Source organism: Protobothrops mucrosquamatus, unplaced genomic scaffold (assembly GCF_001527695.2).
Source record: "Protobothrops mucrosquamatus isolate PMUCROS unplaced genomic scaffold, P.Mucros_1.0 scaffold_310, whole genome shotgun sequence".
Classification (NCBI taxonomy): Eukaryota; Metazoa; Chordata; class Lepidosauria; order Squamata; family Viperidae; genus Protobothrops; species Protobothrops mucrosquamatus.
In genome coordinates, this window is record NW_015386386.1 from 702224 (window position 1) to 727576 (window position 25353).

The 25353-nt window shown below is 39.0% G+C and overlaps 1 protein-coding gene across 1 annotated transcript in view; it reads left to right on the forward strand.

The window, feature by feature from the left end:
* Nucleotides 1-25353, forward strand: part of PLEKHA6 (pleckstrin homology domain containing A6) — a 128043-nt gene that overhangs the window by 51456 nt on the left and 51234 nt on the right. The window contains exons 2-5 of the mRNA XM_015832159.1: nt 20865-20945; nt 21269-21383; nt 21925-22032; nt 24511-24583. Of these exons, the coding sequence (XP_015687645.1) occupies nt 21282-21383; nt 21925-22032; nt 24511-24583 (283 nt within the window). The 5' untranslated portion in view covers nt 20865-20945; nt 21269-21281. The remainder of the gene's footprint in view (nt 1-20864; nt 20946-21268; nt 21384-21924; nt 22033-24510; nt 24584-25353) is intronic.

The window sequence follows — 25353 nt, forward strand, 5'->3', positions numbered from 1 at the left end:
TTTGATTTGTATCCCGCCCTTCTCCTTACCGGACTCAGGGCGGCTGACAGCCTTATAAAACCAATATTACAGTAAATATCAATTTAAAACCAGATTAAAAGGAAATATTTGCAGTGGCCTAAAAATTAAAATTTCCCTTAAAAAACCCCACTAAAATTCCCTAGGCCAATCCCGCTTGTTGGAAAAGCCATGTCTTTAGAGCGCGGCGGAAGGAGGGGAGATCCGGGATCACCCGGATCTCTGGAGGTAGTTCGTTCCAGAGGGTGGGGGCTCCCACCGAGAAGGCCCTCACCCTGGGGGTCGCCAGCCGGCACTGTCTGGCTGACGGCACCCTGAGGAGACCCACTCTGTGGGAGCGTACCGGCCGATGGGAGGTAATCTGCGGCAGAAGGCGGTCTCGGAGATATCCAGGTCCGATGCCTCTCTGAACATATTATTTGTGCCATGCTGCCTGTCATGCCTCAGCTTTTCTGTGGTCATGTCCAGGTCTGATACCCTTTGCTTAAAAAGGAACATTTCAACTCATCTCTCTCTCATAAGAGAGCTGTTATCTCTATTCTGCATGGTTTTTGTCAACTTCTGTGCCTCATACTCTCCGTCTTGTCCTTAAATTGTCAAATAAGCTAGACTTTTTTTTAATCCAATAGCCTTTGTATCTCATTGTTGTGGTCCTTGATGACTAAGACTGAAGCTAGCCCCAGGCTGGCCCACTTTTCTCCCATGAACAGAAATATTTTGCATGCCAGCCACATAAAAAAGAATTATGTAACCAAGGAAAAACACTTGCTGCTGACCTGAATATCCCAAATTACTTTTAACTAGAGTTTACTCGTCATTAATTGGTGACTCAGCTCTTTTAGGGTATTTTCAGAAAATACCAAACCACCAAAACTCAGTTTTTAAAAGTGAATGCTCTGGTAGTGCTTTTCTGATTTTATGGCAGTTGCCAATGTGTTAACAACAAAATGGAGCCACTGACTGAGATTTTTAGGGAAGGACAGGCTAGAAATCTCAAGAAAGAGCTGTGTTGGGGAGAGAGGGAGAGGGAGAGACAGAGACAGAGAAGCAAGAGGTGCAAAGCCCTTCCTTCCAGCCATATAATGAAGCAGGAGCCTATCAAAAGGAAGGAAGACATGGGTTTTCATAGGATCTAGGCACTTGTTGCCTACTTCCCAAGCCCCCTTCATACTAAGATTGTCCAGAACTTTAGATGCAATTTCAAAGAAATGCTTTGGAGTGCCCAAAGTTATAAACACAACACCTGCCTGCAATTCCTTAAAGCGGCCATTTCTTTTCTATGTTGCTGAGTTAAAGATGTCATTATGGTTACTTGTCTCCCAAACCATCAAAATATAGCTATGCTTGCTTTTGGCATTAAAGAACTAGATGTGGGGGTTCCTTTCCCAACAGAGGTGATCATACAGGAGAAAGAGGTAGCATTTTCTTTTCATACACTGAAGTACAAACATTTACCTACAATATCATAGTAAGGTGCTTGAAAAACAGCAGTTGAAGCTCATCCCGGAGGGTTCTATATTTTAGAGATAAGAGAGACACACACCTGGAGAATCAATTGTTTCTTACTTCTGTTTTAAACTATCCTTGTATATTGGAGGTACAGTAATTGCCTTGGGCTGCATTATTTGATGTGCCTTGAGAGAGATGTATGTAATGATCAGATTCTTAGTAAGGTATCAGGAACAAAAACATATCAAATGGTGTTCTCAGTCCCTGGCATACATTGCTTCTTGAACTTTGCAAGTAAAGAAAGGATGAGCTTCAATTCTCTAACAGCTGCCAACAAGGGCAGGGTAATTAGCAGGGCAGGTGTTGCTCTGAGGTATGTGAACAGGTTTACAGCTTAGTGCCTATGAGTCAGGATGAGTGTCAGACCACAGGCAGGTGGTCTAGCTGGGAGTCAGTCCAATTGCAGGCTAATCTCCCTCTTGACTAACCCTTTGTCCAAGATGTTCTTGTAGGTGAATAAAGCAGAAAGCAAACTTGTACCGAAAACTCTTCCACCAAGCTGATTGACCTTTTCTGCAAAGTATAGTGGGTGGGAAGACACAACATAAAGAGTTGGCCAGGAATTTCATGAGAAAGGGAAATCAAGAATGCTGCACTGGAATAGAAATATGGCCATTGGCACGTGTTAATGCATCAGTTGCTGAGTCAATTAATATTGAACAAAAGAGAGATAAAAATCTGCACTGCCAGGGGTTATCTGGCTCCTATTCTGGCGGCAGGACTCTGCCTGTCTTGCTACCTGGGGTTAGCTGCTCACTCATAACAGAGTTTCTGCCTTTGTTATGTGTCTCTGTCATTCTATCACTAATACGTGTGTCGAATATTTTCCCCAATGGTTCTGCACTTAACTCTTCTTATTTTGCTCCAGTTTCTTTGATGGGATTAGCTGAACAGCTATGCTGCTATCACAGGAAAGCCGGCACAACTTGCTTTCTGCAGCTAGCATTTTATAAGCTGCTAGGACTCTTAGAAATTTAATTCAAAAGTCTGTTGGAGGGTAGGAAAGAAGTCACACATGGAGAAAAACACAGAGCTAATGAGTGAGGGTACTGCAATTTGTTACTATGCAAAGATAGTGCAAAGTGTATTTACAAGACTTTATCCTCATAGGTGTAGGCATTTCTATCTATACTGACCTAGCAGAACATAATATAATACATATTAGTACTTAACCAAATGGCTTTGATTATAATACAAATTGCTTGGCTGCCTTTTTCTTCCTCTTCCCGTACTATATTATCTACAAGCTTAGGAATGCTAACAGCTTCTCCTCTTAATCCTCTCTTACCCAGTTATCCAGTGCCTGAACCATGTGGAGTTTTCTCTGCCACCATCTAGAGTTCAAGCCTGTATTTTTTCCCCACTGAGAGTTCTTTTCTTCAGGGCCCTCTTTGGTTTCAGCTATCTCAGGCACCTTCCTCAATCTTGTCTACCTGTGGATCCTCTGATTATGTCAGCTACTACCTCCTCTGCTCCACCCCCTGTCTAATCACCTCTCCCGCAAAATCTTGAAGAACCTCCCCACCACTTCCCTTCTGTTTACCTGCTTTGGCTTCTTTTATACTTCTTTCTTTTGAATCCTAGGAGCCAGGTGGAAGGGTTTCTAAGGAGTTATAAACTTTTTTCCTTTCTCTGCAAGTGCTTACGTGCCTAAGCTGGGCAGCTGACTGCAGAGAAAAACTTGCAACTTTGATATAGTAATCTCATGTAACATTTTTTTAAAAAAATTGAAGGATGTTCATCCTTCCACAAGATTCATGATTCTAATGTGTGAAAGTTTCTCTGCTAATAACATCAAAAGCAGTGTAAGTGCATGTCTTACCTATGTCTGGAGCTTGTAAGGGTCTGACTGGAGAACAACAAACTTCAGCTGAACCTTGCAAGTCTGAGTTTCTCTAGACTTTGTGGCCTACTGGTTCCAGGACTTCTTTGGTGTTGAATGGAATTGCACTGCCCCAGATAGACCCAGAATTTAGGAATCCTCCTAGACTCATGACTCTCATTCAATGAGTAGATTGCAGCTGTGGTTATCATGGCCTTTGCATAGCTATGTCTTGTTTGCCAATTGGTAGGCCCTGCTTACAATCATTCATGCCCTAGTCACTCCAGGTTAGATTACTGCAACGAGCTCTGCACGCTGTGGTCCTTGAAGAGTGTCCGGAGGCTTTAGCTGGTACATATTGCAGAGGCACAGGCAGTTATGTGCACTTCTAGAACAGCACAAATTACATCTCTGGTCTATGAGCTGTGTTGGTTTTCAGTTTGCTTCCAGATCCAATTCAAGTTCTAGTTTTAACTGTGGCATGGGACTGGGCTATCTGAGGGATTGTCTCTCTCTGATTATTTCAGCCTGTCCCATTAGACCTGACAGACAAGACAGGCTGCCAGTCCCATCAGCTAGGGATCTACATTTGATGGATCCCTGAAGACATGCCTTCTCTGCCATGGCACCCACCTTATGGAACATTTCCCCCCCTGAAATTAGATTAACTCCATCCCTTTTGACATGCAGGAAGGCCCTCAAGACTGCATTATGTTATCATACCAGGAAATTGGAGATTTGCTTAGGTGGCTCCACCTCATGGCCATCTTGATCCTCTCTTCTCTTAAGGTTTGTGTGTGTGTGTGTGTGTATAAAATTCATTTCTTACTTTAGATTTCTATATTTTTATATCTGCTGTTTTTCTATTTGTGGTTTTATTTAATTGTTGTGCGCCCTTTAGAGTTGCTTTTGGTGAGATGGACAGCTATATAAATTTGATTAATAAATAAAATAATGAAATATACAAAACTTAGAGAAAAGAGCCATGGTGGTGCAGTGATTAGAATGCAGTACTGCAGGCTACTTCTGCTGATTGCTGGTTGCCTGCAGTTTGGCAGTTTGATTCTCACCAGTTCAAGGTTGACACAGCCTTCCATCCTTCTGAGGTCTGTAAAATGAGGACCCAGATTGTTGGGGGCAATATGCTGACTCTGTAAACCGCTTAGAGAGGGCTGTAAACCACTTAGAGAGGACTGTGAAGTGGTATATAAGTCTAAGTGCTATTGCTATTAGAGATAATGGTAACATTATTAAAGGGCTGGATGTGGAATACCAACAATAGATTTCAGTAGATTCAGGAATACTGCTTGAAGCTTGCTTTGGTCATTCATTCATCACTGTTCTTAATACCGTGGGATAGACAGAAATGGGATTGATAATTGCTGGGTGTCATCGCTTTTGGACAGCACACTGGGATGTTTGAAACAGAATGGAGCAAAAGGGAACAATAGTCCAACATCCAAAACATGCATTTTACACAGATCTGGCCTTAAGTTTTCTGACCTTATTAAATGCTGTTTGGAAATGTTTTTTATAGGGAGATGTTTTTTCCTTGCAAAAATAGGAAACAAAAGTCCTCTGTGTTAAAGGGTCTTCATTTGGCTGAGAGAAAAGGTCACATTGCAAGAAGATGTGTACATCAGTCAGCCTAGCTAGCTCATGAAGATGAGATTGGAGTGAGGAGCTGTCCCTCTCATATTCTCTCCTTCCCTCTCCCTCCATCCATCCCCCCCTCTCTCTCTCTTTCATACACACACACACACACACACACACACAATTTCTCCCTCACCACACACCTATGCTCTCTGCAAGAGAAAGCAGCTGAGAAGGTAATAAATTCTTTGTGAAGGTGACCTTCTTTTACTTGTCAGTCCTATTTACTTGAAATTTATTCTCAACTCAAACAGGGGCAAAAGAGCCACCTACTCTTTTCACAAATAGTATGCTTCCCAATACATGCCACTCAAATTAAATATCAGAACTGGACAATCATCTACCAGGATGCTTCAGTTTGGATTTCTGCATGAAGCAAGCATTAGACTCAATAATTGTTATGATCCTTCTGAGGCTGAGAACCCTCTCTGAGCATGGGTGCTCCTATGGCAGATCAGTCATAGTTTATACCAACATTCTCTCTTAGTAGTACCCTCTTGGTTTTGTAGTTGCCTCCTAGGGAAAGCATGAGAGGCAATGTTCCTCTTTCCAAATGTCATAGGAAAAAAAATTCCCCCATTTGATATCCTTGACATATGCTGTATTATGACCCCTCTAATTCCTGACCAGCATAGCCAAAATGGCAGTTGAAAATGCAGGAAAGACTGAGGTTTCCCATGATGAAATTTTTCTATGAACCTGAAGGAAACAGGGAAATGACTTTGGAGAAAGAATCTATTGGGAAATAGGTGGAGAAACATTTGTTATGAAGTGGAAGATATTACAAACAGATTCAAACTATCTCTCTCTCCTCACCCAGAACTCCCAGAGAAAAAGTGAGAAAGCGAGGCAGACTTGCAAGATTGCTGTTATTATCTATTTCAATAAAGTCTGTTTCTAGTTGTCCTGTGAAATGGGTCTGTGCATTCATTTGATGGATTGGGACTTCTGAATGAACCAGTGGGTTACTGGGAAATGTAGGAAGCTACTCTCTGGAACTGAGCTCTTCAGAAATCTAAAAAAGGCAGCTAAAGGTAGAATGTTATCAGATGTAGGATGCAAAACTCCAGACTACCACTAGATAACAGCACATTTGCTGCTGGCTAGCGGTTTTCCAGAGTTTTGCAACCCAGATCTGGTAGATAGCTGAAGCAATAATAAAGCTTAAAGATGTAGATCACGGGTGTCCACTCATTTGGCTTGCCTGGACTGCATTGAGTGAAGAGGAATTGTCTTGGGCTGCATATAAAATAAATAATATAGTTTTATAATATAAAACCACGTAATAATGTTAAAAGTTTAAGATCCTGTGGGTCTGTATCACTAGTGTCCAGGACTGCATACAGCCCGTAGGTCGCTGGTTGAACATGCCTGATGTAGATTATACAGCATCTTTTGAAAGCTACCATTGTTATCAACTTTCAGGATTGGATAAGTGTGTGTTTGAGAGAGAGATGCATATCTTCTTCACAGTCCCACAGAGATGAATATTCTCCCAGAAAAGTGAGCAGATCGGGTTATAGGTTGCCTCTTATGGTCTTTGTTTTCAAGATTTTGCAGAGTGCCAGGGTAACACACTCGGGAAGGTGAATATAAGAAGGAAAGGGACTTCTTTCCTTTAAACTTCCTCAGCCTTGATTGAGCTTCCTATAGCATTTAAATGAGTGATTTCTATGCTACCAACTACTGGCAGAATTCTCAGTCTCAAAGTCCTGACTGAAAATATTCCAACTAATGTTGCACCAAGAAGAGACAGAGAAGAGAGAGGCTAAGAAATAAGACAGGTCAGTGGTGAAAGATTAGAAGAGACTTAATTGAAAGAATTTAAAGGGTTGTTAATGGTACTTAAAAGCAAATCAGAACCTACTCAAGGTATGTATATATGTTTTTCTTACTTATAGTTTATAACTGACAAGATTCACAGAGCCTTAATGTGGCTTTGGTTTGGATAGTGAATAGTCAGTTGTAGTTAATTCAATAAAACATATTTAAGCAGCATATGGCTGAGCATGGGGCAAGAAGCAGGCACTAAGTCTGGATCTCTAAAAGATAAGTTACATAAGTTTTATAGTCAAGCTTTCTTTTGGAGATGCAATTTAGGATATTGAACATCAATCTGCATGGTTTGGTCTTATCCTAATATTGTAACATTTGGGGTTGATATCAGTAGAATTCTTAATGTAACCAGATTAACTTGTGTGTTGAAGATGCATATATAGTCCATATAACAAGACATCAATAATTGTGAAATTTTAATGCTTCGGTCAAGCTAAAACTTTTTGTAGAACAGCAGAACATACACAAGGATGAATCTGTATGTGGTTTGAAACAATGGGTTCCTATGTGCTCTGTGTTAAATTTTGAATAAGGGATTGTTAGTTTCTGAATAAAGGCATACAAAAGTAGACTTTCAAGGAATAGGGTCATTTTTTATGTTTAGTTTGTTCCAAGCATTTTCTTACCTTTTTACCATTTAAAATTGTTATGATTATATTAAAAGTGTTGTAAATATCTATACCCTAGCCTAGAAAAATTGAGAGAATTGGGCAGTGTGTGAGCCTGAGGCTAATTAACATCACAATAAACAAAAGACTACAATTATAGTATGATCACACAAAAAATGAACATAAACAATAATTTACAAATTACAATGACCATTTTCCCACAACATGCTCAACTACAGCAAGTGTACCACTTATGCCCTGAAGTGATTGCTTGGTTTGGTGACGATTAAGACAGAATGCTAGATTTAGCTAGGTGATTTGTAAACTGTGGTTTACAGTTTAATGTGTTGTATGAACATGAGTATTGTTGATAATGGCCTTTATCATATGAATATAATAGATTTGTTTTTTAACTATCAAATGGAAATACTGCTCTTGCAATTGGTGCATGGTTTTTAATATTGCATACATATGGGTTTGCATATATTGGTAAGCCATCATCCAATGTGTATGTTTCTGAAGAATTGGAATTAAAGCCTCATGAGATAGGAGCTTTCAATTCTGTCTATTTTCATTAACAATGAAAATAAAATGTATAAATCTTTCTAATTCTCCCCATCTTTCTTCTCAACAGCATGTAATAAGAGGGAAAGATTAGCAATTAAGTCAAACTCTGAAGTATGATAGAGGGGAGGTTTCTGGATACCTCCCATTCTAGTCCTCCACTAGAAGATTTTTGAAGTATTCCAATTAGATCTTTCTTTCTTTCTTTCTTTCTTTCTTTCTTTCTTTCTTTCTTTCTTTCTTTCTTTCTTTCTTTCTTTCTTTCTTTCTTTCTTTCTTTCTTTCTTTCTTTCTTTCTTTCTCCACAAGTCACTTTTGGAAGCTATTTCAAAAATCAAACCACACAGCAGCTAAGAGAAATAAACATTAATCATCAACACAAACAAGAGATGGGACTCTTTACACATTCGGGGTCCCAGGCCCAGGCACAAAGTCAGATATTTAGGGGCTTATGAAAGGCCAGCAAAGCCAATCTAATCTCTGGAGAGAAAATATTCCTGAGGGTGGACACTATGGAGGAAAGGCTCAACTTTGGGCTTCAACATCCAGTATTCCTTGGTTGATGGGATTTGAAGTATGCCCATCAGATGGTTAGGAACAACAGGGGGGAGATGGTCCCATACTATGAAAGTCTTTGACAACCAGCCCCTTGAACTGCACAGAATAAACTAATGCAATTCTCGAAGTAATGGTATCGCATATGCCATTTACTACCCATGTTACCACATTGTACACCAGTTAAAGCTTCCAAATGCTCTTCAAGGGCAACCCCATATAGAGTGTATTATAGTAGACCAGACAAGAGGGTATGAAGGCATGAGTGGCAGTGAGCATAGCCTCTCAGTCCAGTTTTCTTGATATTGGAAAGAGCTAATCTTGAAGGCTGTAACAGGAATAGTGTATTAGATTTCTCTCTCCAGAGTTAGAGCACTGGGGAAATAAAATGGGTCTTATGGGTCCTGGAGGGCCACTTGAATACCATCAGCACTGACAAAAATCATCAATCAGTTGCAAAAGGCAACATTACTTGGAATATCTTATATCAGTGGTGGCAAACCTGTGGCACCCATGCCAGAGGTGGCACTCAGAGCCCTCTCTGTGGGCACGCGTGCCATGCCCCAGAGATGGCAACCATCCCTCTTCAACCAGCCACCCGCTAACTCGCCAAGGTCCCACGTGGCCAGATGCATCCCAGCATGGCTGAATTCCCTCCCCCCCATCCCATCCCTCCTGGACTCGCATGCTCTCCTTTTCCCGGGCACGACCCACTGCATCGCCTCCTCAGCTGTCAGCCGGTCATCCAGCTCAGAGGCAGCTTCTCTGAACTGCTGGTGGCAGGTTGCGGAGCCCCAGAGTGAGGGGCCGGCAGGCTGTGGCTGCTGATGAACACTGTCAGCTCCCATGTGCTTGCTGGCCTCTGTGTGCATGGGCCGATGGTGTCAGGCAGCAGCCACCTCAGCCCCTGCCTCGCCTTGCCCTGCGACAATGGCACCCCCACCCTGCCTCGCCTTGCCTCGCCCCACCTGCCAGAGACCCCTTGGATCCCCCCCAACCCTGCCCGGCCCCCACAGGCGTCCCTCCCTATGAGCAATGTCAAGGGGACCATGCCCACCTTGGCCAAACCCACCCAGTCTGCCATGACCACCACAGCCATGACCACCCAGTGGGCCATGCCCAACTGGCACCCGGCGATAAATAAATGGGTTTTGGGTTGCAGTTTGGGCACTCGTTCTCTAAAAGGTTCACCATCACTGTCTTATATAATCAAACAACAATATCTGCCTATTCCAGGTCCTTGGGAAGGACTTGATAGGTGGATAAAAATGCCAAATCCTGTTTAATGACTATGGCTGACTATGTGGCCAATCATAATTTATTAAATTTATATGCCACCTGACTTCCAGTGACTCTGCACATTTACATGTGTATAATTTTAATTTAAGTATATTCAATATTGCCTAATAAATTAACATGTAAAATAGTTTAAGGGGAAAAAATGACAATTTGACCAAAAACAAAAAGAAAAGCTGTGAAAGAGGGCAGCCTGAAGAAATAAAATGGAGCAGAGAGAGAGGAGAGAGAAATGTATAAAAATTGAAAGAAAAATCTATTATATATTTGTAAAGGTATAATTTGTATGGAATCTTTCAGTCTTTATTTTCTTGCTTATGGAAGCCCATGGAACGCTTTGGGTATTCTAAAAGTCTTTATCACTCCAGTATGGAGTGCCCATGTTTCATTTGTTTCACCTTCAATCTTCTAAAAAGCCCTTGTTCCTGAAAGACTGTAGCCAGGTTAAAGCACAATTAATCTGCTGCACCTGATGTGAGTGTGTATTTGTGGATGTGGGTGAATATGTGTATTTATTTGTGTGTTAGCATTTGGCTGTATGCCAGAGTCCATATACCCTTCAACTTTCTCTCCTTGGGAGAATCGAGTTTGGAATATCTCCCCCACCCTTCCTGCCTTTGCCATGCCTGCCGGCTGCTGTGATTGCTGCGTGCAAGGCTGAAAGCATTGTTTGAATGATGAGGCTGGGCTAGGCTAGATAGACCCTGGTGCCTCAAGAGAGGGAGAGAGCAGCTGCCTCTCCTTCTTTCCATCTCTCTCTCTCTCTCTCTGTGTCTCTCTCCCTCTGTGTCTCTCTCTCTCACTCACACACACACACACATACACTGTCTCTCGCCTGCCCAGAAATCAGATCAGAAAAGCAGCGATGAACTGCTTTCTTCCTGAATTCCAGAGAAACAGAGAAGTTGAAGAAGGAGGCAGAGCTGTAGAAAGCACTACATACCTTTGCCAGTGCCAGAGTTTCCAATAGGGCTTATTTCCCAATGCCCTAGAGGAACTAGTTATGCACTGGGAGGACTCCCCTTTCCTTTCACCCACCTTCGAGGGACATGGTTTTAAGTGAGAATTGCAGCTGAGATTTACCACCATGCTTAAGTTTCGAGCAGACCGCCGCGTCAGGTAGGACTTGCCAAGTGATGCTCTAAAATGTTGGGGGAAGGGTTGTGGTTCATGGCCTTGCTCTTTCTGCTTTTTTGGGGGGGGGGAGTTATATATTTCATATTTTGGCTTTTATGGAACTTCATTTTTGACAGTGGCTACTGCATTGCAGTGCTCAGGATAGCAGATGGTTTAACTCAGGAGTTTGTGGAGCAGGACCAGGCAAGGCAACTGCTGCTAAGGAAACATTTAAGAGATTCAGGGGAAGTTGTCTTTCTTGTGCTAGTGCTGAACCCTGAAAGCTGAAAAAAAGGTGGGGGGGGAGATTAGAGGAATGCCAGCAAGAGCTGCAGAAACCACACACAACTACAAAGGATGCTGAAGGAATAAAGGCAGACCTTCTTCTGGCTGAATTGATTAAAGGACTCCTCTTCTGTATAAAGACTAAAAGGAAAGCAGATCAGTAACTAAGTACTGTAGAGCCCCAGAGGCAATATCTGTCCATAAATAACAGGATAACTCCAAGAAAGTTAATATCCTCAGAAGCTAGGTAACATATACTCAGATTGAGCCTTTTCCCACCTTACCCTCCTTAAGAAGTAGGATACAGCTTCAATTGTTATGTTAAAATAAAAAGGGCAGGCAAATTCACATTGAAGGTATTTTCTAGTGTTGCTAAGAATGGTTAAATTACATGTGAAAGCTCTGGTGCAAAGAGGCAGTAATCTAATACCATGATGACTCTGATTTTTACTCAAGGACTTTCTTCTTGTTTAAGTTTTAATACTGAAAAAAGTGCAGAAAGAGAAACAGGAAGATCATGGAAAGTGGGGCAAAAGATTAATATGAGTAAATGCAATTTTAGATACCACATAGAACACTGTGATGCATGTGAAGAGTTGGATTAAGTAGGAGCCTCTGACTTGACATTTGGCTGGGGGTGGAAGATCCTGTTTAGAGATACAAATCCTGTTTTTTGCTCAGATTCTTGTATTGGGTAAACATTCAACTGATATTATTATAATAAAAAGTTTATATCTGTCTTTCTGTGTGAAGCATTCTCTTAGCTTGACATGTCTCTTCAGTTAGGAAGTGATTTGCTACTATTTCAAATTATATTGTCATCCTTACAAATATTGTTGTTCATTTTTTAGCGCTACTGTCTATCTCCAAGTTTCTTACTTGAGTTGATAGGAACAAATAAGCAATAAAATCCTGGAATTCTGTGTATTTTTTTTTTAAAGAAAATTCTGCTGAGGCTATTTCATACATTCAGGTGAAATTTCACATAGTTTGGTGATTTAAGCTTAACTTAAAACTTAAACATACTGTTGACCCAATACAGTAACAACACGTTCTCTAGTGTTAATGTCATTTACATTGCTTGGGCCTATTTCCAGTTGCCACACAAACCTAAAAGTTATACTGATCAACTTATTCAGCAAATTATGCATGGGGAGAGGGAAAATATGCAAGATTATATTTGTGAAATTGGTTTGAAAAGTAGTAGAAGTCTAAAAACAGATTATTTGTTTTCCTTAGTAAAGCTGCTTGTTATTTCTTCATCTTCAGTTCCTGAAAGTAAAATGGAGAATACTATCTCCATTAGACTTGGCCTTGGTTCTTATTTGAAGATCTTAATTCTAATGTGGGCATTCTGTCCAACACTTATTGCTACATTGCAAATATATTTTAATAGTAAGTGAACTGTATATTCCCATGAAAAAGATAGATCATATTAAGATACTGAAACCCCTCAGAAGGTAATAGTTAATTTCAGCACTTCTTTTCCTTTTTATTGAAATGTTTTTCAGCATTATCATTTTCTTATCTGGAATGCAATTTTTGCTAGAGTTGATGTGCCTGCCCTAGTGTGCATCCTCCCTCTATTCCAACTCCATCATTGTCAGAAAATTAGAAAATAATATATCTGAAGTTTCTCTCTTTTAGTGACACATCTGTTACAACCGGCACCATTAGAAACATGTTGAGGAATGAGTTCTTTTTCATTGCCAGTTTATGCAAACCTCCACATTTTCAAGATGAACATCAAGTTCTAGCCATCTATCCATAACATTCTGGGTATCCATAATTCAGCTTTTCTGAAATCTTGAATCCATCTAGGACTGTTCTCATGGCCCATCTCCTGTCTTTCTAGCATAGCTAAAAACAAGGACAGACACTTTAATGGCCCAAAGATTACAGCCATATTTGTATGTCTATTGTTGCTGTCAGATAAGAAATTGATCATAATATGTTTCGCATTTTTCACGAAAAAGTACCCTTACTGGGAGAAATGTTTGATGTCTGTTATATATGGGATATGTTTTCTGATGGTTGCTTCCATTAATAATTTATAGCTTATGAAGTCAATTTACCACACAATTGCAAGATCATATTCAGTGAAAAAAATTAAAATTATAAATGAATTCTCTATCTTGATCCTTCATTATTTTTTCAAACGCCACTACAGATAAATATCAAGATAATCCAGAACTAAATTTAAGATATAGAACACGAGCACAATATTGGATTTTGCCAACAGTCAATTTGTTGGTTTATCTTCATAAATTTAGAAAGCATTGAACCTATTTCTGAATTCTGCATGGCAGTGTCGTTTTGCTGAGCATTACTCCAGATTTTCAGTTAGGATTACATAAACACATTGTCTATGGAATAAGTAGGCTTCCCAAATATACATCCAATCCTGAAACATGTTTTTTATGCATGGTGCCTGTACATAGCAGCAAAATCAGGCTGAAGAGAGTATAGTCAGAAGTAGTAGTAAGAAAGTTAGTTATGGGTTCAGCAGGCTGATTGCAGCAGGGAGCTCATAGTGCAAGTCAGTATGGTAAGAAAAGCATCAGGACCCTGGACAGAACCCAGAAATGCTGGCAGCGAAGCTGAAACCAGCAAGCAGGTAGCCCTGGTCAGAAGCCAAGTGAAGGTTGACATAATGCTGCAGAATGATGTGTGATCTTGGCATTGCCTCTTTACAGCAAACCAGCTAGTTAAAGGGACAATGACATGTTCCAAGCATTGTGGCAAGTCTCCTGACATACATACTGGCTAATGTGTCTGGAGTAATGGCAAGCCTCCTTTTGGAGAGGGGATATTCAAAGATGTCATCTGAGAAATAATCCCAAATTGGATTGCAGAGAAGGATGGCAGCTCATTTTCACCAGTCATCAGTGTGTGGGATGTGGATGAAAGTAATCAGACAGTGAGATTTTCTTTAAGTCTGTAGTCATGAACAGAATACAGAATACAACTTTTTCTAGATTGAGAGCTACGTTTAGTTTCTGTGTGGCATGCTGGTGACTGCACTCCAAACATTAGTGAATAGGGATAATATAAAAACTTTTTCCCCCATCACAACATGTGCATTTAATTAGAATTAAAAATAGCTAATATGATTACTCTGCTATTTTCAGTCCATTTATTTAAGTTATTAAGATCATTATAAATCTTATTTCTGTCTTCTTGGGTGTTACCTTCAAATTTGATAAAGATTTGCTCCATTTCTATGTGAAATGATTTAATACAGGGAACAGATACCTCTCTCCAGTTAAATGAGAACTCTGAGTCTTATATATCTACCTAATTGTTATGTCATCCAATCCACATTTAAATAGCTTACTAATTAAAACATTATGGGTTACCTTATAAAATGCTTGCTGAAATCAATATAGTCTGTAAGATTTATTTGTGATAAATTATTTCTGATTTCTTACAATTCCTGAACTGTTTTCATAAAATTTATATAATATAGATTACTTTATTATTATTTTATTATTTGCTCTAGAATTTCTGAGGCTTTGGTCCCCAGGTTATTGACCCAAACATGAATAACATTAGACTTTGTCCAGTTATCTGGCTTTTCACTAATTGTCCAAGATTCGACAAAGACAACACATAAAGTTTTGGTGAAGTCATCAGCAAGTTCCTTCATTACCATTGGAACAATTTGTCAGGCCATGCACATGTATTTATTCACAATAAATTAATATTTATGATACTTCTGTGAATTCAAGCTTCAGTTTTCTTTGTTCAGTGTTGCCTGATAGAATACATATTTTCTTGGCAGAGTAGACTACATCATTGCTTTTACTCATGAAGTATTAATTCATTAATTTAACTTCATTAAAGGTTAAAATATGATATGTGTACAACAGACAGCAAACTCTATTGTATGTTTCCTGCATTCTAAGTGGAACTTTTTTTTTGTATCTCAGAAAGGAGTCCCATTTGGGAGGGTATTGCTATGTGTGATGTTGATATTCATGGCCTCTTTTCTTCCATTACATATAATAATCAAATTCAAACTGAGGTGAGCTAGCTGTAGATGATTGGTCAGTATGTGCTTATAACAAAGTCCAAACAATTCTTCATATCATTAGGCTCACTGTTCTTTATGCATATTGACTTATTAAATGCTTCATCTTCTACACATCATCATTTGTTTTATTCTATTAAGCTTTCCCAATCTTTTCCCAAGGATGAACTAACATTGGCATACTTGCCATGGCTTTTGAGCTGGCTTGGGAAATGAAGTTGGGATATATCTAAAATAGGGTTATAGATTTGGGTATAATATTCAGGCAAACACTAAATGACAGCAGAACATTTGTGCCTCTTTATTACCATCTAGTAATCATCTGTGTTTTTACAACTCAGAAATAGTAGCCTTGTCCAAAAGAGCTGTTGTTTCCTTGGACATGGGGCAAGAATACATACAAAGACTTGCTTGATCTACCTCAGTGCACTATCCCAATGCACAGTTGTTGAAGAAATGCCATCTGTTTTCAAAACCCTTCTAATGCATATAAAAAGCGTTTCTGAAAAATCCTGATAAAACAAAGCATGTGTAGGAGAAGGGGTGGTGGAACCTGGGAGCAGAGTTAAAAGAGGGATCAGCATAGAATCCCTACTTAGCCACAAGCGAACTAAGTCCAACCTCCCTTGAATTCTGTTGACTCTTATCTAACCCAAAGTAGCTGTTAACCCTTAGTTGAGAAGATTCTTGTGCATAGGCATGATTAGCAATAAATCAGTTTAATTGGATCTGCACGTGGACCTGATCTTTTGAGTATGAAAGCATGCTAAAAACATTTTGCTACAATTATATATTATACAATTATATAACCTCTCAGATTTCTGCTGACTTTGCATTTAGGTAAATATTGCTAATCTGGGGGGAAAATGGGGAAAGTGTTGTAGTTGATTTTTTTTACATCATGCTTAATACAATATACAAAGGCTGTTTTATAGTAAACATTCCAGTTTCCCTGAATGTAAAACCACAATAAGAATGGATAAAGTCCAGATATGGAAACTTTGATTTAAATATGGGGATTTGGTAAGTTCTTCAACCTGAGTTAAAGAAACTCTCTACAGCAAAAGCAAGAGCCATTCTTACCTGGCTAGGTTCTTCCCAAGCTGTTTAACGAGAGGGAATAAATTAGCACAGTCTGAATAAATTGGCCATATTTTTTCTGCATCCAAATTCTGTCATTCTGATCTTATGAACATCCCACAACCCCATGTCTTACAGTTTTGGTTTCTCTCACAAGTATTTCATATTTATTGGGCAGAAAACCCAGATCAGATATTCAATACAGTGCACATCATTCATACACAGTATGGCCATTATACTTGGCCATGTGCAATTTCTGGAGTCGTTGACTTACCTGCTTTGCCAGACTGCCTATTTTGGGGATCTTCAATGCTCCTTCCATTGAAAACATTCATACCAGGCTCTGAGAGAGAACAGAATATATAAAAGAGGTTGCATAAAATGTTGTACACCAGGACAAGAAAGCTAGACATTTGTACTAGTGCCATTCATATGTCAGATTGATCATGCTGTATGTTCATTTAATCCATGAAATGGGGTTAAAATTGTAATTTGGTCTGTCGCAAGGCATTAAAACTTGTTTATCTTTGTGTGTGTGGATGTGTGTGTGTGCGTGCGCAGGAAACGACAGCCTGCTTTTTGTAAACATAAAACTAATAAAGCTCAGCAGGCCAAGATAACATAATGTATTCTAATTAAAATCTGCATCCGGAAAGGCACATCACAGAGCACTGATGGCTTGATTTGTTTTGGCTGCTGTAATTTAATAGTTTTGTTTCAGTCAGTATGCCTCAACTGTAAAAGTATAATTTTATGTGGAGTAGGTATTATATTGCAGGGATCTCAGCTGAATGCCTTTCTACACATGATATGGATTTAGGCATTATACTGAAATGGGAAAATTCTCAATTGTGCTATTATAGACTCTGAATTCGTTATTTAAAATGTTCCCCAGATTTTTCTTAAAAAACAAAACAAAAACAACCAGAACTCTTCCCTGTGTATGTATCAGGAAGAGAAGTATTCTATATCTGCTTCTTTCATGGATTAACTCAGTGCACATACTATTATTTACTTCCCGTAATATCAGCCTTGTGAGGTAGTCCAGACAAGAAGCAGACCCACAAGTATGAACTCTGTATTTATTGTAAAGTTCCATTAACAGAATGTTGCAGGTCTGAAAGTACATCTCCCTCTCCTACCTCACCTTTATAGTCTGAGGAATTAGGAGGGGTCCCTTCTGAGAGTTTTGCCACAACTCCATTCCTTCTGTAGACTCAGCCACCTCTTATTTTATTGTTGCCAAGTCTGTGGCTTTCCTCAAAGTCATTCTCACCTACCATTATAGTTGAAGAAGAGTTTGAGATGATATGATCCAAAATTTCTCCTGATCATTTGCATGCTATTGTAATAATTTTAAATTGTTGACTCTATACAAGATGCCATGAAATAGCCAGATATCTCTCAGTCTGAAATTAGTGGAGCATCAACTTTCTATACTAAAATAGTCTGCTACATATAGTTCCAGAGAAGATGGAGAAATGACACATATAAAAGGCTCTTATTTGTGCATGGGTTGTGATGGGGATAGGAATATATTAAAGCTATTTGGAAATTTCAAAGTATTTTTTTCAGATCTCTGTCAAGAAATGATGGCCACGATAATAATTAAGGAGCTATCAAAAACAGGTTGCATGGTTTCTAATGTCTCATTAATGAGCTTGCTTAAAACAGCAATTTTAATATACTATGGACTCATGATATGAAATGATTAAATTCTCTAATTAAATCACAGCAGCTATTTAAAAAATGCTTTATTGTTAGTGGTGATAGATATTTGTGTGTAGCAGCCTGGGGCCTGTAAACAACTTTTAGCTAGGTAAGGCAAAAACTGCTGGATGCCAAAGTCATGGTTTGTGTCCATATTGATATATTATGAGTACAGTTTTAGAATAGAATAGAGCTGGAAGGGACCTTGGAGGTCTTCTAGTCCAGCTCCCTGCTCAAGCAGGAGAACCTATATCGTCTCAGACAGGTGGATGTCCAGTCTCTTCTTAAAAATCTCCAGTGATGGGGCACTCACGATTTCTGGGGGTAAGCTGTTCCACTGGTTGATTGTCCTCACTGTCAGGAAATTTCTCCTTAGTTCCAGGTTGCTTCTCTCTTTGGTCAGTTTCCAACTGTTGTTTCTCGTCCTTCCATCTGGTGCTTTGGTGAACAACCTCGCCCCCTCTGCCTAGTGGCAGCCCCTCAGATACTGGAACACTACTATCATGTCTCCCCTATTTCTTCTTTTCCTTAGCCAGACCCAAATCCCATAGCCGTTCTTCGTATGTCTCTAGGCCCCTGATCATCTTAGTTGCTCTTCTTTGAATTTTTTCCAAACTCTCAACATCTTTTTTGTGATATGATGACTAAAATTGGCTGCAGTATTCTAGGTGTGGTCTTACTAGGGCTTTATAAAGTGGTAATAGTACTTCTCATGATCTTGATTCTATGTCTCTGTTTATACAACCCAGGATTTTGTTAGCTTTTTTGGTTGCTGCTGCACATAGACAAGTGATCGTCTACTAGGATTCCAAGGTCCCGCTCACAGTCACTGTTTTTGAGCCAGGTCTCGCCCAATCTGTATTTTCTATTTCATTACAGCCATCAGTGTAGATGTTGCTTTTGTCAGATCATTATAGCAAAATTTCCACTGAGACTGAAAACTGCATAAGATGATGATTATTATTGTGATTGCTTATCTTTTCAAAATTCAGCAGTTTCCTGGAAATGTTCTAAAGGTGCAAAATTTTTTATGGATGAAGAGTAGTCTGGAGGATGTAAAATCATTTCTGATAGGAGTAATGGCTAGTACTTGTCTGTACACTGGATTAATAACTCTAAACAAGTCAAGGCAGACTAATTTAAATCGCCAAGATGTACTCATAGTCAACCTACTATGGAAGCTACAGTGGAGTAGCATACTGTACATCACAACTGACCATACAGCAGTCTAAAATTCTCAGTCCTTTTAGTAGGGAATAATATTTATTAAAAAAATAAAGGGTATGAAAAAAACGAGGCCTCCCACCACCCAAAAAAAATATGTATACAGGTAATCCTCGAATTTCAACAGTTCATTTAGTGACCATTCAAAGTTATAGTGAGACTGAAAAAAGTGATTTATGACCATTTTTCACACTTATAACCGTTGAAGCATCCCCATGTCATGTGATCAAAATTCAGATGCTTGGCAACTGAGCCATATTTATGACAGTTGCAGTGTCCCGGGATCATGTGATCCCCTTTTGTGACCTTCTGACAAGCAAGGTCAATGGGGAAGCCAGATTCATTTAACAACCAAGTTACTAATTTAACAACTGCAGTGATTCACTAAACAAATGTGGCAAGAAAGGTTGTAAAATGGGGCAAAACTCACTTAACAAATTTCTCACTTAGCAACATAAATTTTGGGTTCAATTGTGGTTTGTTAGTTGAGGTCTACCTGCATTTCAAAGGGATGGAATAGGCTCAGGGGCTGTGGAACATTGAGTTTTCTGTAGAAAGAAAAGTTGAAAATCTGGAAGGACAGGAATGAAAAGTTCAAGCTGAGCTCTTTACAGCCTGTAGTATTCATAAGGAGAAGCTGGCTTCCCAGAAGAAACTCTGAGGAGATGCACAAATCGTGGTGAGAATGGTCTGTCAGGACATTTTTAATTCCTATCAGTCTCACTTTCTTTCAAAGTAGAAAATTAAAGTCTTTAAGTAGCATCTTTTTGGTATGGATAATATCCATTGGCTATGATGCAATTTACCATGGCATATGAAGGCAAATTAGTGAATAGGTGTCTTTGTAATGTGTTAAACAAGGTGATTAAAGACAGAAAAACTGTTTTTGATCCCTATCTGTATTGGGACAGTGTTCTCTGTGGCCCTGGCAACAAGAGAGTTTTGTACTGTTGTTTTTCAGAAATAAAATATTCTACATGAGAAACAAATGCAACCCTTCTGTTCTGGCTTATATAAAGGGATTTTAGAATCTTGGTGATGCTGATACATTGTGGATATTGTTTTAAGACAATTCTGTGTAGATTCAACTCTCACCAGGAATGTGCTTAGGGACGACTAGAAATAAGAAGCAGTGGACAAAGTAAGTTAGGGGGTCATTTCTTTTTAGTGAACCATCAGTTACTGTGATGAAAATAAGCACAGTATGCTTTGCTTGTACAATCCTCCTTGCATCGCCTCCAACATGGAAGACCTTATGTTTGAATCATTTCTGAAGAAAGATGTACAACATTTTGTTGCAAAGTGTGGCAAATGTGATTCTATTATTCCTATTGGCAGAAATCTTGTTACAGGTTCTCCTGATACTATAGTAGTAAGATGAAGGTTTTTGTTTATTGTTTTTTTTTAAAAAAAGAGATGTACATTAGTATTAATCTTACAACTCCCTTGAAAAATACATATTCTCTCTTAATTAATTATCCACCAAAGGCAAATTACATTTCCATATGAGCCACATCATTAATGCCTTGTCTATTTCTCTTTGTTTTTTTCCTAGTCATAATGAAAGACGGAACACTTTCCTTCATCCAGTGATTGGCCAGACCCCAGAAGTGAACAATCATTTTGGTTTGCAAAGGTTGGTGGTTTTTAGTGCCTTGCAATATTGGGCATAAAATGGAAGTTCATGAAAGAGGACAGAGAATAAAATTTAAGGATGAAAAATACCAGATGAAAGAAATTTGTTCCAGAAATCTAGCTCAAGAAAAAAAAGGGGGGGGGCAGGGATTTTCATAAAGGAGATTTGTATTTTATCTGATTTGATGTATTCTTGGTTTAAGTTAATGTTAACCCAAGATCAATATATGGACATGTATTAGTGGTGTGAAAGTATAAGAAGCAAAGCCAGTTTCTTGGGACTGTTAATAATGTATTTTTTCTCTCCTTCACCTGCAATCTCAGATCTGTCTTTGACATGTCAAGCAAAGCAAGTAGCAAGCGGCCGGCAACAGTCAGTAGTGAATCCTCCAATCACACAATGGTTTCAGAGGTGCCTCAGGAACGACCAAATGGCAGAGTATGTTTGCTACATTATGCATTGTGGTCTTCCTTATTTTTTTCCTTTTGTGGCTCTGTTCTGATAGGATTGTCCAAACCTTCTGGCTGTCAAATTTTTCCATCTGAAAAATAAGGTGCAACTGATCTGCTATTGTGAAATTTAGGGTATTCTATTTTATTTCACAAAAATTAGGCATCTTTTTTATGCCAAATGTCATAGCCAGCATGTGCCCAAGATTATGAGTTTGATCCACACTTAGTCATGCTTAAAATGGACCCATTAGTACTCAGTCAGACTTAATTCTTCCTTTCAGTGTGCCTGTTCTAATATTTATTTATCAAATGTATACCTCCTTCCAAAGGAGTCTAAGTGGTTCGTAAAAATATAAATCAATTAAAAAGTCAAATTAGAAATAATATAAAGTATATAACAAAAATAAAAACTGCAGCATGATGCAAAAACTCAGCAACCATCAGACTTAATATGATTAAGTAGGATTTCATTGTATTACCCACTGCTTGTTTTGCCTTTCCTAACCTTTCTGTTTCATTTCCCAAAGGCATCATCACGTACTTCCAGGAAAGGAATTGCTTTTGGAAAACGTTCTAATTCCATGAAGAGGAATCCCAATGCTGCGGTGACCAAGAACGGTTGGCTCTTCAAACAGGTAAACCACCTGTCCTTCATTACATCAGGAGATACTCATAGCCCCTAAGCTGTGAGTAAATTTTGAAGGTCCCCAAACCAATTCCTGATTCTATTGGTAAATTAGATCCTACAGTTTAATGCTGGAATTCTTTTGCAAAATGTTTCACACCCACACACATAATTAAATAATTATTTGGGGACTTCTGAGTTCTTTTCTGGACTGTCCAATTTGACAACACAGTCATGATCACCAACACATCTTTGGCCCCACCAAACATGACTTTCATCCACTAAAGCTAGAGCAAATGCTATTTGGTGTGCTAAAGGTTGCCCATCTTTGCACAAGTTTCTCCTATTTTCTCTCCAACATCACAGTCAGCCTTCATGCTTTAGGACAGTCAAGGAAGTGCTGTTTCACCCATTACTTGCTTTTCCTTATAACTTTATTGAGCAAGAAACTGATTTGAAAGTCGATAGTTTATTTGATCATTCCACCTGTGAGTTCTAGTGCTGTCTTAAGCATGAAAGTCAGCTGGGTGCCTTTGAGCTAGTCACTCTGTCTCAGTACCACCCACCTCACAGGATTGTTGTGAGGAAAATAGGAGGAGAAAGGAGAAATAAGTGTGTTTACCACCTTTAGTTACCTATGAAGTAATAAAGGCAGGATAGGCATAATAATAAATAAAATAAAATATATAATAATAAAATAAAATAAAATAATAAAATAATAAAATAAAATAATAAAATAATAATAAAATAATAATAAAATAGAATAAAGACTTCCGGTTTTGCGCAGTAGTGACTGGTCATGGGCTTGCGGATTCTCTGCACCCCTGTGGCTAATTTCGCCCTGCCTGGGGACCCTACATTGGGTCTAAATTGCCTCGGAGAGATGACAAAGAAAGAAGAGTGCTCCAGCAATTCTGGAACGGCAGCGGCCATTCCGTTCAACTTGGGAAAAGCCTTCTAACCCAACAGAAGAAAGGTTGGCTGTATTGCATCGACCAGCCCAAGCTACTAGCAACCGAAGTCCAAAAGCACTAACCAGCACACCTGTGAACAGCGTGCTTGAAACTGGGTGAGGAATTCGATCTTCTCTTTTCTATTCTACATTTAATTTCCTGGAAAAGATCCCCAAGAAGCAAAATACCTCCGAAAGGGAAGGAGGGGGATTTCCGCCCCACCCTTATACTAATGGAAGCGGCGAATTAATCTTTTTATGGAGGATCAAAATATATGGAAGTGAAATAAATATGAAACCTGAAATTTAAAACTTAAATCTGGATAAATCTAAAATTGTTTGAATGGTTAAGACTCTCATTTTAAACATAATTATTTATTTTGGAAATTGAAAAACAAATAGTTTCTGATACCTAGTGGTGGATGAAGACTATGACAGCTATGACTTTAATATAAGACTTGGCAACCTGGGAAAAGCTAATCTGTGTTTGTGACCTTCAAAGTTTTAACAACAAAGAACAGCTGTGACAAAAAAGAGACAATAATCTGGGCTGTAGACAAAGAGAGAATGATACATTTCAGGAAAAAAATCTTTTTTGAACTATTTGGATTACAAAAATCTATTTAATTGGGACTCTAAAGCTATTTGCAGAGAAAAGAAAGGAAGATGAAAACTCAAATTCTTGGCCATCATGGATCAGAGACATGTAGAAAGAACATATCAAGAAAACATAAATACTTAACAGGAGGAGATATATAGTATACTGCAACTAATTCAAACAACAATGACTTTAAACCACAAAGAAATCCAAACTTTTTGATTACTTCATAGCATATTTTTGACAACCTTCTGGGTTGCAAAGCCTCACTAACCACGCTTTCCAAATGGATCAAATCGTGCATTGGGCTACCATATGAGACACAGAATAAGGGTGCCCCACAGGACAAATGGGCAACTAATAAGCTCCTAGGAGATGTCTATAGAGTGGGCTCGTGGTTCTCCATGTTCAATTGCATTAAAGCTAAGCAAGAGTATTCCTCTCCCCCCAATATGTGAGGGAAGCTCTGATGTGTTCCACAATAGGGTGCCTTGGCTTCACTGTAGGAAAATGATACATTGAAATTGGATCAGATCCAATATCTAAAGTGGAGAGAGTCCACCTACAGGAAGGAGGAAATATTTACAGAAAATTGCACATCACAAACCCCTTCTTTCTTCTTTCTCTTTTTGCTGAGATTTCTTTCTGACCTGTCATTCTGAGACTGGGGATCAAAGTATTCCCTCTCACAGGAAGTAACTTTAGAACTAATTTAGACACTGCTTCCACAGCAGCTGGGCAGTATATATTCTATTCTAGAAGATGGATCTTCTTGGTAAATCCAGCATACCAGTTCTTGTCATATACTATCTAGAAATTCTATTACTTTGTCTGACCTTAGCCTGTCATGCCAGTTTCTCATAGGATGCTTTTTCAATCTATGCTGTATGTAATATACAGATTATTGACATTTATTTGCTTTCAACAAATCTTTACAGGCCAGCTCTGGAGTCAAGCAATGGAATAAGCGCTGGTTTGTATTGGTGGATCGCTGCCTTTTTTACTACAAAGGTATGAGGAGATGCAAGTCTAAAATTAAATATTAAAATTGTATTTAATTTAATTATATGTTAAAATATAAAGGTATGAGGAAACTCCCAGATGCCAAACATAGTTTGAAAGCAATGATGCATTCATTTTCTGTATCTCTTATCAAACTGGATATTCACCTTCATACCCGGTATTGAGGAACAGTACTCCTTTCATAGGAGAGACTGATTTTTTTTTTATCTATAAGGGATACAATATTTTCATGGTTTAGGAGAGATAGGAAAGGCAGTATTTCTTCACAAAGTATGTACTTGAGAAATGTCATTCTATACTATGAGATGTCATAATTGCTGCTAACTGGATGGTTGTAAAGGAGACAACCCCACTGCTTTGATGGTAGTTATAGAGTTATAGAGGACAGCCTACAATTCTATGGTTAAATAACTCATGACCCACTGAGTCACTATTTCAGAGATATTTGCTTACTTAAACAGAAAAACAATATGACCATGGGTGGGCAAAAAAGCAGTGGAACAGGAGCAAGTTGCAACTTCCTGCCAGCTTCCCCATTGATTTTGCTTGTGGGAAGGTAGCCAGGAACATCGGAAGTTATGATAACAGGACCTCAGCGATGTGACGACTGCAGGGCAGTATGGTGACACTGCAGTGGTCACTACTTTGCCAGTGCATGTGGTATGAAGATCCTAGAAATTTCAATCTCACAAGGGTAATGGGCCTGGATCTTTGGATTCATTCTTTAAGTTAACCCACTGGAGGTACCTTATGTTGAT